The 15,336-nt window shown below is 50.6% G+C and overlaps 1 protein-coding gene across 2 annotated transcripts in view; it reads left to right on the forward strand.

Moving 5' to 3' along the window:
* The window catches only part of PIK3CD (phosphatidylinositol-4,5-bisphosphate 3-kinase catalytic subunit delta), a 479,399-nt gene that overhangs the window by 260,681 nt on the left and 203,382 nt on the right, over positions 1–15,336 (forward strand). For both annotated transcript variants that reach the window (XM_069241165.1, XM_069241164.1), the window contains exon 10: positions 14,440–14,567. In XM_069241165.1, coding sequence (XP_069097266.1) covers positions 14,440–14,567 — 128 coding nt within the window. The remainder of the gene's footprint in view (positions 1–14,439; positions 14,568–15,336) is intronic.

Consider the following 15,336-nt stretch of genomic DNA (forward strand, 5'->3'; position numbering starts at 1 on the left):
CATTGGGCCCTATGGGTTCCAGGAGCCAATGACGATGTACACCGGCGGTGACGGTACGCACCGCCGGGGACGTGATCACCATTTTCTATCTGTTCCCTCACTTGATACCTGACCTTCAGCAGGAGAGGACCTATACTGCGAGTGCTGCTGTGACCTGAGTCTGGAAGCGACAATGTCTACAGTTTCTGGGGAAAGGGCCCCTGCCTTCACTGCGGAGGAGTTGGTCCTCCAGGCAAACAGGTGAGTGAACTGTGTGCATGATGAATGGGACATGGTTGTATGGAGTGTCGTGGATGGAAGAGACGGGGTGGGGGTGGGTGGACAGGCCAGCAAGTGAGGATGGTGAGTGTATGTTTTTCTTGGACAGGGTGGGAGGTTTGTGGCCAATGTGTGAGAAGAACTGTACGGAAGAGTAACATCCTTTTTTACTTCACTATTCCTCTAGGTCAGCACCCACCAGAAGAAGGGTATTTGGCGTGCAATCGGCAAGGGAGTGCAGACCCTGGGGGTCTACCATAGACGGAGCACCCACTGCCGGAAAAGATGGGAGGACCTGCGGCGCTGGAGCAAGAAGACGGCGGAGGCCCAGCTGGGGATGGCCTCCCAACGTGGAAGGGGTGTCCATGGCACCAGGACCCCCCTGATGTACTGGATCCTGGCGGTGGCATATCCTGAGTTGGATGGGCGCTTGAGGGCATCACAGCAGCCACAAGGGGGTGAGTACACTCTCATTCAGCTGACTGCGCGCTTGACTAGGTGTCTGGGTGGGGGAGGTGGGCTGTGGGTTCCCCTAGGCCAGGGCAGACGCGCAAAGGTAGATCCATTGATTTGCAGGCTCATTCCCACTCCAACCACAAAAGTGGGATTTGCCCTCTACACCTAGTCAGGCTCCCATGGGTTCCAGCTGTGCATGAAATGGGTCTAGACAGAGTCCCCCTTGGGCATGTGCTTTTCCCCTGCACTGTTAGTGCATGGCTTAGTGCATAGGGCTGCTCCCTGTGTGTTGTGTCCGCCAACGGTAGTGGTGTTGCAGGCATTGACCATGTTTCTCCTCTGTCTCCCCCCTCCCCTTTTTTATTTTGTCACACTGTCCTTATGTGCATTAGCATCATCTGGCGGAGGAGCATTGGCACCGGAGCAGGAGGGAGCTGCAACCCACATGGCCCTGGAGGGTGAAGTAACGGAGTCAGAAGGCACCAATGGGACAGAGGGCGAGGGGAGCTCCACGACGGGGACAGGGGGGGGGACACCAGCGACTCCTCTGATGGGAGCTTCCTTGCTGTACCGGGCACCTCTGTGCCCACCGCAACAACAGGTACAGCCACCACCCCCCCTACCAGCACTGCCCTCTCAGCAGCCCCTAATCGAGTTTCCCGTGCCCGCTCACCCAGGAGGGTGGGCATCTCCTTCGCCCCAGGCACCTCAGGCCCTGCCCTGGTCAGCCCTGCTGCCCTCAGCGAGGAGGCTATTGACCTCCTGAGATCCCTCACTGTTGGGCAATCTATCATTTTGAATGCCATACAGGATGTTGAGAGGCATTTGCAGCAAACAAATGCATACCTGGATGGCATTCATTCTGGGATGGCGGCCCAACAGAGAGCATTTCCGGCTCTGGCCTCTGCACTGATGGCAGCCATTGTCCCTGTGTCCAGCCTCCCCCTCCAACTTCCTCTACCCAGACCCTATCCCCTGTATCTGAGCTTATCCCAAGCACACCATCAGACCAGCATGCACACTCATCAGCACACAAGAGTGGACATGGCAAACATAAGCACCACACATCCCACAGGCACTCACACAAGCACCATCCCCATGCAGACACACCAACATCCACTGCCTCCATTGTGTCCCCCTCTTCCACGTCCTCCTCCTCCCTCCCTGTCTCGACCACTCACACCTGCATGCACCACATCTTCATCCACTACCTCCATCACCAGCACGCCCATCACCACACACCGGTCACGTGCAATCACCACCCTCACTACCATTCACACATCCCCTGTGTCCTCTCCCAGTGTGTCTGTGAGCCCTCCTCCCAAAGTACACAAACACAGACACACACACCCAACAGCCATCCACCTCACAACAGCCTCCGGCCCATGCAAATTCAGCAAACGTACACCTCCTACAACCACTACCTTTTCCTCCACTCCTAAACCCGCTCCATCTTCCCATCCCAGTGTGTCTAAGAATCTCTTCCTGGCTAACATTGATCTCTTCCCTACACCTCCCCTCCCCGTCCTTCCCCTAGGGCCAGGCTGTCCAGGTCCCAGCCCAGCACCTCAGCCACCACTCTGGTCTCAGCAAGTCCGGTCACATCGCGGCCGGCACGCATCAGGGTTGCCATTGTGCCACCTAGTGAGGCCAAGGATCAGTCCATTCCGCCACCTGCCAAGGTGAAGAAGGTGCCCACATGCCAGAGAGAGAAGCCTCACCAACCACCCAGCAAGGGCTCCTCCAAGCCAAAACGGCACAGTGCCAAGGGACCGGCAGTGACATCAAAGGTGGGGAAGGGACACAAGGCGAAGGGGAAGTCAGGACAGGGCACGAAGCCTCCGGCTGAGGGACCAGAGTCACCCCTTCTGGCAACCAGAACAGCAACCTGTACGGCGGTGAACATCGCCACCTGCACGTCTGCTGCCTCAGCAACAGTCCCCAGCATCATCCCCAGTGGGCAGCCGTCCGAGGCTGCAGGAGGCGTCCGGCTGTGTCCCTCCACAGGTGCTGACACATTCACCACCGCAAGCATCTCCGCCGCAGACACCGCCGCATCCACCGCCACCACCCCCACGACGTGCTCAGACAGTACCACCACAGCTGACAGGGCTATCATCCACAGTGGGCAGCCGTCCGAGGCTGCAGAGGACATCCTGGACCCTGCACAGTGTACATGATGCACGACACCCAGCACTGTTTGTACCTGCAGTTGGCATGGGAAGTCGCAGCAGGGTGGAGTGTGTCTCTGCCTCCATGGAGTATCATGCTACTTGTTCCCAGGCAATCTCGTGGCACACACCTAGGGGAGGGAATGGGACCTGCCACACTGCATGTGAAGCACTCTGGGCACAAAGCCCTCTCCAGAACCAGTGGAGAATCACATCCACTACCCCAGTCCTTGGCAGGATGAAGCACCCACTTGAGAGACTGTGGCTTTGCACTCCCCAGGATAATGCAGTGGGCAAACCACCCTCTGGAGAGACTTGAGAGACTGTGGCTATGCACTCCCCAGGAGCAAACAGTGTGCATGGAGCCCCCTCGTGGAGCAGTGGCATCGTCCGTTCATCTGGCTGAGGTGCCCCCACTCCCCCTCCCCCTGAGGTGCTTGTTTATTTTCGATCTGATGCCCCAGCAGTGTTCTCTCCGTTTCGAGTCCGGTATCATGTGTGGGCATTTTGGGACCACTGGTCCACGGACAATGATTTCATTACTATCCGGACTTGTGTAGTTGGTGTACATATTTGTATATACTGATATTTTAAATTGGCCTATCTTATTTTTCAATGATTACACTCGTTACAATCATTTCATTTTGTCCTTGCGTTCTTCCAGGGGGTGACGGGGTGTATATGTAATATTGCTGCATGTATTTGTGTGTATGATGTTGTGGGTGAGGGGAGGGTAGGGGTGTTGCGTGTTGTGTGTGTCACTCTCTTTTCCCTCCTTCCCTCCCCTGTGTGCTAGGTGCAGTACTCACCGTGGTCGTCGGCGGCGTCTTTGCTGCTCCTGATACAAGAGGAGGTAAACCAGCATGGGCAGGACCTGTAACTCGGGCTCCATGGCGTCCTGGTTCCTCGTTGGGAAAGGTGAGTGGTTTCCGTTCCACAGACTGTTTCTGCTGTGCTTTTGATGGCGTTGGTACCGTCCGGAAAAGGTGGCGGACAGGCCTCTTGTAATACAGTGGGCGGAACCTTGTCTTCCGCCTGGCTGTTGGTGGTTACCGCCGCAGTGTTTGTTTCTACCGCCGTGGCGGTCGGAGTGTTAATGTGGCTGTCCGTGTTGGTGGTTTCCGCCATGGTAGTGATCTCATTTTTTTTTTACTGCTGGCCTGTTGGTATTACCGCCGCTTTAACACTGACCGCCAGGGTTGTAATGAGGGCCTATATCTCATTTTGATATAGTATGTTCAGAACCAGCTTTCTACAGGGGGGTTGGACTCAATTCTCCCTCATTGTGCCTCACAGCAAGCAGTGCCGCACAATGCAATCTGTAACCCCCCATCTCTTCCCCCGACAGCCGCAGGGAGTGCCCTCACAAGGGCTTGCCAGGAATCACTGATCTGACTAACCCAAGCATGGGTGTTCACTCCTGTGCCTATCAATTCGCCTCCACTCCCAAAGTCTTTGAGGGTCCCTAGCACACCTCTCCCACAGGTCAAAAAAAAAAACACCTCCCCCGCCTTACTACACCCGTTCCGAAAACCCGGCTGGGTATGTTGCGCTGAGTGCGGCGGTGTTGGTGCAAAGCACATTTTGATTCCCCTCACCCCCCGCCCCGGCCCACCTCTCCCCTTAAACCAATCAACCATCAGGGTGGCCCTCTCACAGGGCACAAATCTCTATGGCTTAGATAGTAAGGGGTCAGTCCACCCTCAAAAGGTGCAGGGGGAGGACTTGTCTCCCCACCTCTCATCCCCCTTAGCAGCTCTCCAGTTTCCCCCAAGGCCGCTCCTTACCTAAGGGGCCCAGGGCCCGTTGCCATGGTTTGGTCCGGAATCGCTTCCCTGTCTTCCTCACCCCCGTTAGCAGGAAGGGGGGACATAAGTCACCATTACCATGCTGGGGAGCTCCCTCTCGATGCCCCTCGGCACCTCAGTTGACCCCTAAGCTCTAAAGCGTGAGTAGCTCCGCTCGCACCATAAATCCCGGATAGACCCAAGCGCTACCCAGGTTAGGCAAAGTGGCCGATGCGGGAGCGCTCTTTGGTGGCGACCACCATTTTGCGCTGCATAACCCCACTGTCATCGCCGAGATTTTCAGTGTCAAGCCATTGTTTTGAACACTCCCAGGAATAGTGGCTTTCGCCACCACCGGCTGAGTCTTCAAAGCCATCAGGACGTCTGTTTTTTTTTTATGTGCCTGCTGATTATATATTACAAGAGCATTTATCATTCTTTGCCTTGCCTCCTCCACTTTGAAACCTCTGCAAGTTTCAAGGTGTAAATCTATGTCTCCAATAAGGAGACCAGAAGCAGCTAGGCACTCTTATACCAACAGGAGCGCCTATTCTTCCATCCAGCGAAATGGTTTGGATTAACATTCACCTGAATGGGGGGCGTGGCCGACCAGACACACTGAGCGAGTGCTCCTGGCCCCGGGGATTGAATCCTGAACCATCCTGCCACCCTGAGATGCCGCTGACCCGACGATCTGATGGGTGAGAGCAGGTGGATGATGGCGAGAGCAGGGGGAGGAACAGAGACATCACGGATGTACAGCGGAACTGCACACACGAGGTGTGCCTGACTCCAAAATGGCGGCCGGGGAGGTGATCATGGGCGATTAGAACTGGGCCAGCGGTGAGCGCGTGGTGCAGGGGAGGCCCGACTGGGGAGCTCTGAGGCAGGGGAGGCACATGGCTGGCTAGCTTGCACTTACTGGCTCCCAACCACCCCCCTTGCCCCCCCTCCCTGGTGTGGCAGCGGCATCAGGCTCCGTGGAGATCTGGGCCGAAGGGGCCTCTAAGCACGGCCTGGTGAACTGGTGGAGTCGTTTGGTGAAGGTGAGGAGGGCCCAGCGACGAGAGCGGGATATCGAGAGCGGAGCAGCTGGGATGATGTGGTGCGTCTGACCGGGTGCTTTGGAAGTTGCAGAGCATGCCAGAGTCTGGTGTGAGACAGTGCTGAGCTGAAGAAAGAGGTTGAGACGCTCCAGAGGTGACCAAGACTTCGTAACTGGGTTTATTGTTTTGGATGTGTTTGCCTCCATATGCCTCTACGCTATGAGGTAGATGCCCGTAGTCCCTATTGGCCGCTTGAATGGGCAGATAATTAGATTGCTGGAGTGAAGACGGAAACTGCGCCTAAACAGGCGGGTTGTACTGGAGGCGCTGAGAGTTTGTGAACTTTGGACGGAACTGCTACTGCTGGCTGCGACACGGCGGACCTTGTCTGCCGCAGCTCTGTGAGGCTGTCTTTGACGGAGGTCCTGAACTTAATACACCATTGGCAAGGACAGATCCAACATCGGCGCACAGCAGACTAAGATGGACCAATATACGACCCAGAATGCAGGAGGGAGCCTGCAGAAAGACTCCCCTATGCCCACGGGTAAGGGGGACGAGCCCACTGGAACACAGATCTTGGCGGCTATTGAGGTGGCTGGACAGGCGGTGCAGGCGCAAATTGCTGCAATAGCGGTAAATGTTAAGTTATTGAGAGTGGATTTGAGGGTGTGGTAGAATGCTTGGTGGCCACTGAGAAGCAAGTGACATCCCTACAGACAGATATGGATACTTTGAAAGCCACGGTGTCTGCCCATGAGACCAAGACGCACAGGCTGGAGGCGCGAGCCGAAGACGCAGAGGGGAGAGCGAGGAGATGCAACTTATGCATAGTCGGCTTCCCGGAGGGGGTGGAGGGGAGTGCCCCGGAGGCCTTTCTAGAAGAGTGGATTTGGTTTAAAAAAAAGATGCCCCCTGTCGTCTGTGTTTGTAGTTGAGCGGGCGCATAGGGTGTTGGCTCCCCCCCCACTGTCGGGGGCTAGTCCTAGAACAATTATTGCCAAGATTCCTAACTATAGAGATCAGGACATCATCTTACAGGAAGTACTATAGCGTTGCAGCTCCAAAGACAATCATATATAGGTGATAAACAAAAACTGAAAAAATTTAGTTACACTTATATGCTCCTCTACCCTGCAAAATTGAAGGTATTACATGCAGGCTGCGCGCATTTCTTTCAGACGCCCGAGGCACTTTGGAAATGGCTGGGACCCCTAGGGACCATGCACAGGGGGATCTGCGGGAGAGACCAGAGGGCGAGTGACTCGCAGGCCACCATACGCAGAAACAATAGGCGCAGCCACACTGGCAGTGGAAACCGAGTACAAATGCACCCGGATGATACCCTGAGTCTGGAGTGACAGAGACAGGAATGTGAGGAGGCCAGATTATTAGTCAAATCGGTCACCTCGGAGTCATCATCGCGCTCTGGATCACCAACGGTGGTGTAGACCTGACACCGGACTCAGACATAGCAGCTACCAGAGGGTGCTGCTGCAACGCCATGAAGGACTGCCAGTCTCGAATCCACATCAGGCCCGTAAATATTGACTTTATTTCTGCTCTCCTCTTTCTCTTTTTTTCTTCTCCCTCCCCCCCTTCTTTCTATGCTACTATCTGTTGATCCTGGGGGGAGCGGCGACTCGGGATGGCTACAATATTGGGGGCGATCTAACAGGCACTATCCTTTACCTTCTACTGTGTCTGGCTGCGCCCCACACCTTGTTATTATTATTATTATTATTATTATTACATATAATTAGTTTTTTTTTGTATTGCAGCAGTAGGTTACTATATCGGGTGTAGTGTGTGTGAGGTTTGGATGGTTGTGTGAGGGATTGTACCACACCATCTCGAACAGTTCCTTGCTATCGAGCGGGGGTAGCGTTCTGCTCTCCCTCTCCTCTGGATTCTAGAGTAGATAGGGGGTGCACACACAGAGCGGGGCAGACACTAGTTGGGGGTGGTGTTTACCCGGGGCGGTTAGGGATGTTGAATGTGATTTTGAGTTGCATTTGGTGTTCCGTTTTATACATTTGGGGTACAGTATGCATTGTGAGAGAGAGGGGACATGGAGTTGCAGTATTGAGCACACGTTGTACCAGGATAAACAATTGGGGTGAACATGGGTATGATGGAGAGGAGAAGGGGGTTTGGGGGCGGTAATACGTCTGTTGGTGGACTTAGCTCAAGATGTGTACCTTAATGCAAATTATTACATGGAATGTGAGGGGGCTGAATTCTTTTGTAAAGAAATATAGAGTACAAACTTACCTTAGATGCATAGGCCCCCAAATCTCTCTCCTCCAAGAGACGCATTTGATGGATAGCGAGGTGCAAAAGCTGCTTAAAAATTGGCGGGACAATTGTACTCCGTTACTTATTCCTCGTATGCTAGGGGGGTCACTGTCTGGGTTGCCCCTGGAGTGCCTTTCCATTTCAAAAGCTTAACAGCAGACGTACAGGGTCGCTGTATATTCTTGCACGATTATTTTGATGGGCGCGAACTCTGCATGTATATGCCCCTAACTCAGATGATGCAGAGTTCTTTAAAACACTGCAAAACGAGTTAGTACCCTATGTGGGAATGCCCTTCATCTAAGGGGGAGAGTTTAATTGTGTCCTGAATGGCATTTTGAACGGGAGCCCCCTGAAAATTGGCACTAGGCCACAGCTGACAGCTAAACTACGCAAGGTTATAAGTAGCCTGCATTTCGTTGAGATATGGAGAGAAATACACCCCGCTTCCTCAGTGTACTCCTGTTACACGCCTACACATCGGGCATATAGCAGACTGGATAGATTTTTGCTGGCTAACATGGGTACACTGGATGTCCGTCGTATTGCCTATCAGGTGAGATTTCTCTCAGATCATGCACCTTTGTTATTAGAGTGCTAGACCCATGCATACACCTAGACCGACAATCCCCATGTGGAAATTGTGGCCTGAGTTATTAGGGGACCCAGATTATAAAGGTCACATGCGGACAGCCCTAGATGGATATTTTAGCGTGAACTGGTCTACAACTCGAACACAAGGCACAGAATGGGAGGCACTAAAGGTAGTTATTCTGGGTGAGATCATTGGCAAATCCTATGGCATTAGGAAAAAGCTAGAACGGGAACTTACACAACAGGACGATGACTTGACTGCTCTTCAGTCCAAAGTGACCAGTGGAGATATCTCTGAGGCTAATTGTTGCGCGATGCACACAAAAATAGGCTAGATAGTTATGTACGACAGGATTACAGGTAGAGGTTGTACCGGGAGGGGGACAGTTCAGGGTGCATGCTGGCCTGGCTCCTTAAGTGCGAGTGGCCTGTACCAGTAATCCTATCATTGCAAGGACCGACCAGGGAGAGGTATTTGGGACAAGTGTGTGTGCTGAACCTCCTTTTGCAGGATCGTCTGAAATACATATACACTTCCCCGAAGACGAAAGACATAGGCCAGATGTTCAGGTATTTGGAGAGACTTTGTATTTCTCGACTCACTGGGGATCAGATGGGGGAGTTGGATGGGAAGGTGATGTTAGAGGAGCTACAGGAAACTGTGGGCGCCATGTCTCACGGTAGGATGCTGTGTCTGGATGGGCTCCCAACAGAGTTTTACCGTGCGTATTCTGCAATGCTTCTCCTCCGATTATTAAAAACATTTTGCAAAGCCCGCGATGTAGGCACACTCCCATCACACATGAGAGAAGCACTGCTTGTTATGATTCCGAAACCAGGGAAGGGTCCGGTGGATCCTGGCTCCTACAGACCATAATCTATGCTCATTCGATGTGAAGTTACTTGCTAAAGTGCTGGCAACCTGACTGCTGCTAGTCATGGCCCATCTGGTTAGAGACGATAAATGCGGATTTATCCCGGGGAGGGGAACCTATATGACTCTGCAAAGGTTATCCCATGTAATACATGAGACGTCTGACTCTGCAGCTCATGCCACATTACTGGCTCTAGACATATAAAAGACATTTGATACCTTATCCTGGGATTACCTATGGCATGGGTTTGCCTTCTGTATTCAGCGCCACGAGCAAGGGTGCGAACGGGGAGGATGGTGTCTGACCCTTTTGATATTGAACAAGCTACACAGCAGCGCTGCCCATTGTCGCCACTGCTATTCGCGTTGGCTATGGAGCCTCTAGCTATACAACTGAAGGCAGGCTTAGAAAGGTGGGGCATTAGAGTGGGGACCAGAACGCATGTCGTATCGATGTTTGCAGACGATACTCTGGTGGATGTAATTGATCCGGAGAGATCGATCCCGCTGTTACTACAAATGATGGTGGACTTTGGAGAGATATCTGGCCCCCAGGTCAATCGCTGAAAGAAAGTATTGTTCCCCATGTCGGAGCTGGCGACTGTTGAGGCAGCGGTGTGGCCGCAAGTGGGGTTGACATCGGAGGCCATGTCCTTTCAGTACTTGGGCATGCAAATAGCCCACTCCCCTCAGCTTCAATACGAATTGAACATGGGAAGAATAATGGATGGTCTCTGTGCCTCTGTTCAGTTCTGGATCACCCTGCCATTATCGGTAATGGGTAGAAAAGCACCCAGTAAAATGGTATTACTCCCACGGTGTTTATATGTCATGCAAAATTCCTTTTGTGAATTGCTTTCTTTGCTGTTTTGGCAGATTGATAAACTACTGTGATCTTTAATTTGGGCTGGGTAGAGATGCAGAGTCTGCCTTGAGGTTTTGAAGTTAGACCTAGCTGACGGGGGACTGGGGCTGCCAGACCTCCATTTATATTATATGGCGCGCTTACGACAATATGCGACCATGTGGTGTAGTGATACCCCCAATTGGGAAAAAGAGTTACTGGCAGGTTCTATATGTGTATCCCAATTGGCAGGCCTACTCATAAGTAGAGCTAGATTACTGCGAGATAGGCCCTTCTTGGTATTACAGGTGGTGAAGATGTGGGAGAGAGCTGTCACACGGGTGTTGCAGAGATCACCATATGGGCGCCTTCTTCCGCTTTGGTGGATTCACCCTTTTGTTCGGGCCTCCAAAATACTGGATTTTCCTCGATGGCGAGCAGGCGGATGTAACAATGCAGGGGATTTATTTCAAAATGGCACATCTGTCATGTGAGAAGAGGCTGAGAACCTCTTTGGCATAGACCAGGGTCAGTTCCTACAATACGCCAGCTTGCAGAAGAGATCTAGACCTCTTTCCCTGAGGAGCCCACTGAATCTCTCCTTGTGAGGGCTATTATAGACCCGGGATGTGATTGTCAGCTCCTTTCTAGCACCTATAAGGCCCTAAAGAGAGATAGACAGATCAGTATCATTGGGACAAGGGATAAGTGGGAGGCAGACCTGGGATCTCCGCTTACGGATGAGGAGTGGAATAGAGCCTGTGCACTAGTGTGTGATGGGACTAGCAATGCCAGGTTTAAACTGACACATGTTTATTATTTGCATAGAGTATATCTGACACCGCAACGCCTACATAGACTGTTCTCGTTGCGCTCTGATGGCTGTGCCCAGTGTGGCGTGACCCCCACCAAGTTCGAGCATGTCACATGGACATGCAATTCTATGATGCCTTTTTGGCGCCAAATAGTGCGAATGCTTAGAGGGGTAACAGCTATGAAACTGCAAGTAACGATGAAACATTGTTTGCTGGGCCTCCTCCCACTCCTTAAAAAAGGCAGCAAAATGACGTTCAGATTCCCGCACCTGGGGCTTGTTTTAGCTAAGAGGCGCATTGCTATCCGGTGGGCGAGCCTGGCCCCTCCGGTACAGGAGACATGACTGACTGACCTCATTGAGTGGGCCACTGCAGAGGAACAAATGTAAAGCAATTAAAGAGCACCAAAACAACTGAAGAAAGAAACTCGACTCTCAAGATGTCCAACACCATTTTATAAAAATGTCTTGTATTTTTATGATTTCATGAGCAACACAACAAAACCGTATGGTTCCGGAGATACAAAATACTTTAAAAAAACAAAAAATCCTACTTTTCACTTGACCATGACCAGATATCGAAAATTTAACAAATTTGACGCAAACGTTTTCCAGAAAAACATTGGTCAATGTAGTATGCGGTTACTTAGAGTTACTTTAGGCAACCAACTCCGGTAGGGAGTCTGTCTAGAGGGCCAGCAAGGTCCGAAAAAACAGTTAAAAGAAAAGCAGCTTTCAGTCCAGTTCCAGTGTCAGTGGTCCCTTGCCATTGACTTCTATGGAGTGCTTCCGATGCAAGGGATACAGGATTTTAGCCACAGTGGTGGAAGTCCCTCAAAGTCCTCTTTGGCCTAACAAAAGTTTAATCGCCACTGGACTACTGGTCACCAGGCACAACAAACACCGCTGAGTTTCTTCCCTTCTTTTGGGGGTAACTCTCCTTCTGGGTAACCAAACTGCTCTCTGACAACTCTCCTGGATCCAGCAGACTTAGGTGCAACCTTTGAGTGTCAGGAATTGGTCTCCCGGGCTCACTGTGACAAGGAGTGGCAACCTAGTGGTCTGGGCTACCAATTTGCTCAGTTAGGTTTCTTCAACTTTCGGGGCCCTGTGCTGCAAAAAGAAAGTTAGCCAACTGACTCATAGAGTCTGCTTCTGGCTCGGCTCAGTGGATGACTTCTCCACCAGCATGCCAAAACAGGCACAGTCCTTTCCTTCACTAGCCCAAGGAGCAGCAGGTGCATTCCAATTTCAGTGCAGTCTCTTCTTTGCTAATTCCAAAGTAAGCAGGGTAGTCCTTATTCGGTCCTTTTCTCCAATCCAAGTGAGATTTTGAGTTCTGGGGGCCGGGGTGCCTCTTTTATGCCCAGAAATTGCCCTTAGGGGATGTCTCATTCACTAGCCAGTATACTAGGTGGATCCCTCCTGTGAAGTGTGGCATCTAGCTATCTTGGAGTGCTCTATTCTACCCACTCCAGAGATGCCAGTTCCCCTCTCTTGCTGTATGGAGCTTGGTAGCCCATCCTAGGGGTGTGGCTACCTCTGGGCTACATGCCCATGGGGAAACCGGTTTGGCAACTGTTTTTCCTCTCTGTCTCCACTGCCAGCCTGTCTACCTAAACAGTAGAGCAGCATATCCCATGTGTGTGCACACCACTTGTCCTTCAAACCGGCTTCCCCTTTGAAACTTGCCTTTTGGACCAACACATTGTGTGGCTTAGTGCCAGAAGGAGGTAACACCTCCTCCAGTGGCAAGCTTCTGTTGGGAGTCATTCACCTGTCTCGACAGGAGTGTAGAGGGCTTCCCGGAGGGACAGTCATTGTGTGCCGTCCCAAACAGGCACTGGAACCCTTGGGCAACCAAAGTGGCAACTTAACCTAGTTGCACTTTCCCACGGGGGTCATTAAATTAGTTCTAACCATTACATCGGATTTAATGCAGTGATTTGTTTGATACCTTGAAGTACTCACCTCACTAGTCCCAATCGGAAATTAGCAGTCCTGAAGTGTCAACCTGGAACTGTGACTTGCCAATGGGGCTACCAGCCTCTTTTACAGTAAAAACAACAATTGGATGTTTTACTGTTAGAGCATGTAAAAAACAAGTTATTTTTTCTAGTATGCTGCACCCTGCCTTAGGACTCGATAGGCCTTCTGGAGGGGTGACATACACGTTAAAAAGGGAGTATTGGGCTTTGCCATTGCATTGAATGGCAAAGTCGAGTTAGCAGTATGTTGTGATTTGTTATACTCTTAGTCCTACACCTAGTGCGTCAGTCCAAGCGTGACACTTTAACTTAAAAGCTCTAGACATCTCTAGTACCATATACGAACGCTTTCTAAATAAGTTAAAATATGTCAATTGGATATAAGCCAATTTACTATTTACCTTTTTAAGGGTCTGAGCATATATGCACTGGGTTCTGATTAGAAGGGCTCAGGGCATTTCAGAGCAATACGCCAGTGCCTAGTAGTCGAAAAGGGGGCACAAAGTAGAGTGAAACCTGCAAAATGCTTGGCTCACCTCCTATGCTCCCTACTTCCTCGGGCTGTCGGAAGAGGGTGTATTTCAGCGTAAATCAGGGGTCTGACCACCTCTAAATCGACTCATCAATAGTTATTTTTTATTGAGCAGAATATTCCTCTGAACAGCTCCTTAGACACTGTGGAGCATCCCCATTGACCTTGACGGCCCCTTTACACCCTCAGCTACGAGGGCTAAAACCCTGAAGTTGTGCAGCCTTTCACCTTGGACTGCTGAGAAACTAGGAATTTCAGCAAGTGCATCATATCAAGTTTCATGGTACGTCTGCTTCAAATGCTGAATAATGTAGTTGTCATTCAAAGTAAACCTTAGAGTTACGAAGATTAGCTGTTACAACAAAGCTTTTGCCATAGAGTATCACTGGTCAATGAACAAGATGTAATTTGTTTTTCAGTGCCTTTCACATACAAGCCATGAATATGTTTTTATGTTGTTCTCAGAGAGTTCTAAAACCCTCGTTTTTGTGCGTTTCCTTGTTTTAACAGCTCTAGATTTTCGTAATTGTAAGCTGTTACAGTGACTTGACATTTAACTGAAGTGCACTTGCTACCTTTGGACAATCAGGCGAACAAAGGAGTAACTTGGTTATCGAATTGTAGTTGCAATGAAACAGAGGGCATCCATAGTAAACAGCTGCCACATTCACTGCCCAATAATCAGCAACTTCCCAATGAAATGAGCAAATGCCTTTCTTGTACTTCTGAGAGCTTCCAAACTTCTTCTATCTGACAATCTTCTGTTGTTGTTTAAAGATGACAAAGAACTACTGAATCCAATGGGAACTGTGCAAAGCAACCCAAACACAGAGAGTGCGGCTGCCCTTCGCATCGGCTTCCCTACTGTTACTCCCCATCCAGTGTACTATCCATCCTTTGAGAAGGTGAGTAGATTGGGGTCTGGAAGGAGCTGTATTGTGATTTATCTCCAGCAAGAGCAGCTGGTTTACGTTTACCCTTTGCAGGTTTTTAGTCTATCATAGGAGCTTAATTCTGTGTAATTCTGCAACTTTAATATGCAAGTGCTTGTGCGGCGAGAGGTTGTGGATGAGACAAGAGGATGAAGAAGAATGTGGATTGTGAAACGTGTCACCGTAGATGTAACCACGTATTTTAAAAAAGGAAGTATCTATATCTCCTAAGGCCACAACTAGGGTGAAAATCAAAGCAGTAAGACAGCACAGAAATTGTATTTGACCATTTTGCTGTCTCCCTTCAAACCAAAATTAAACCAGTTTGTGCCAAACTCAGATCTACTATCATTCTTTCTCCATAGTCTCAAATAAGACTTCAGACTATCACCAGATCCATTGGACTAGCTGCTTTTGAATAACCATGAGCAAAGGGTGAAACTAGATCATGTCATGTGCCACTGTGGTCTTCTGTTGCCCTAGGCTCTCCTATGTTAGAATTGCTTTTTGAGCATATACCTGATGCACCTTCTTAGAGCTTACTTCCTAAGATCTATAAAGGCTTGTGGAATGAATAGGCAGCAGTGTCCTCATACCGAACAGGCCAAAGGTACAGGGTTCTTGTTTAAGGCTCCCACTGCACATTCTTTTCCGACATCATTAGCCAACACCTACTTGCTTCACTCTGTTCCTTGCCTTTCTAGCTCCTTTAAAAATAGCTATTCTGTTTTCCGATTTAAGT

This window comes from Pleurodeles waltl, chromosome 6 (genome assembly GCF_031143425.1).
Source record: "Pleurodeles waltl isolate 20211129_DDA chromosome 6, aPleWal1.hap1.20221129, whole genome shotgun sequence".
Taxonomy (NCBI): domain Eukaryota; kingdom Metazoa; phylum Chordata; class Amphibia; order Caudata; family Salamandridae; genus Pleurodeles; species Pleurodeles waltl.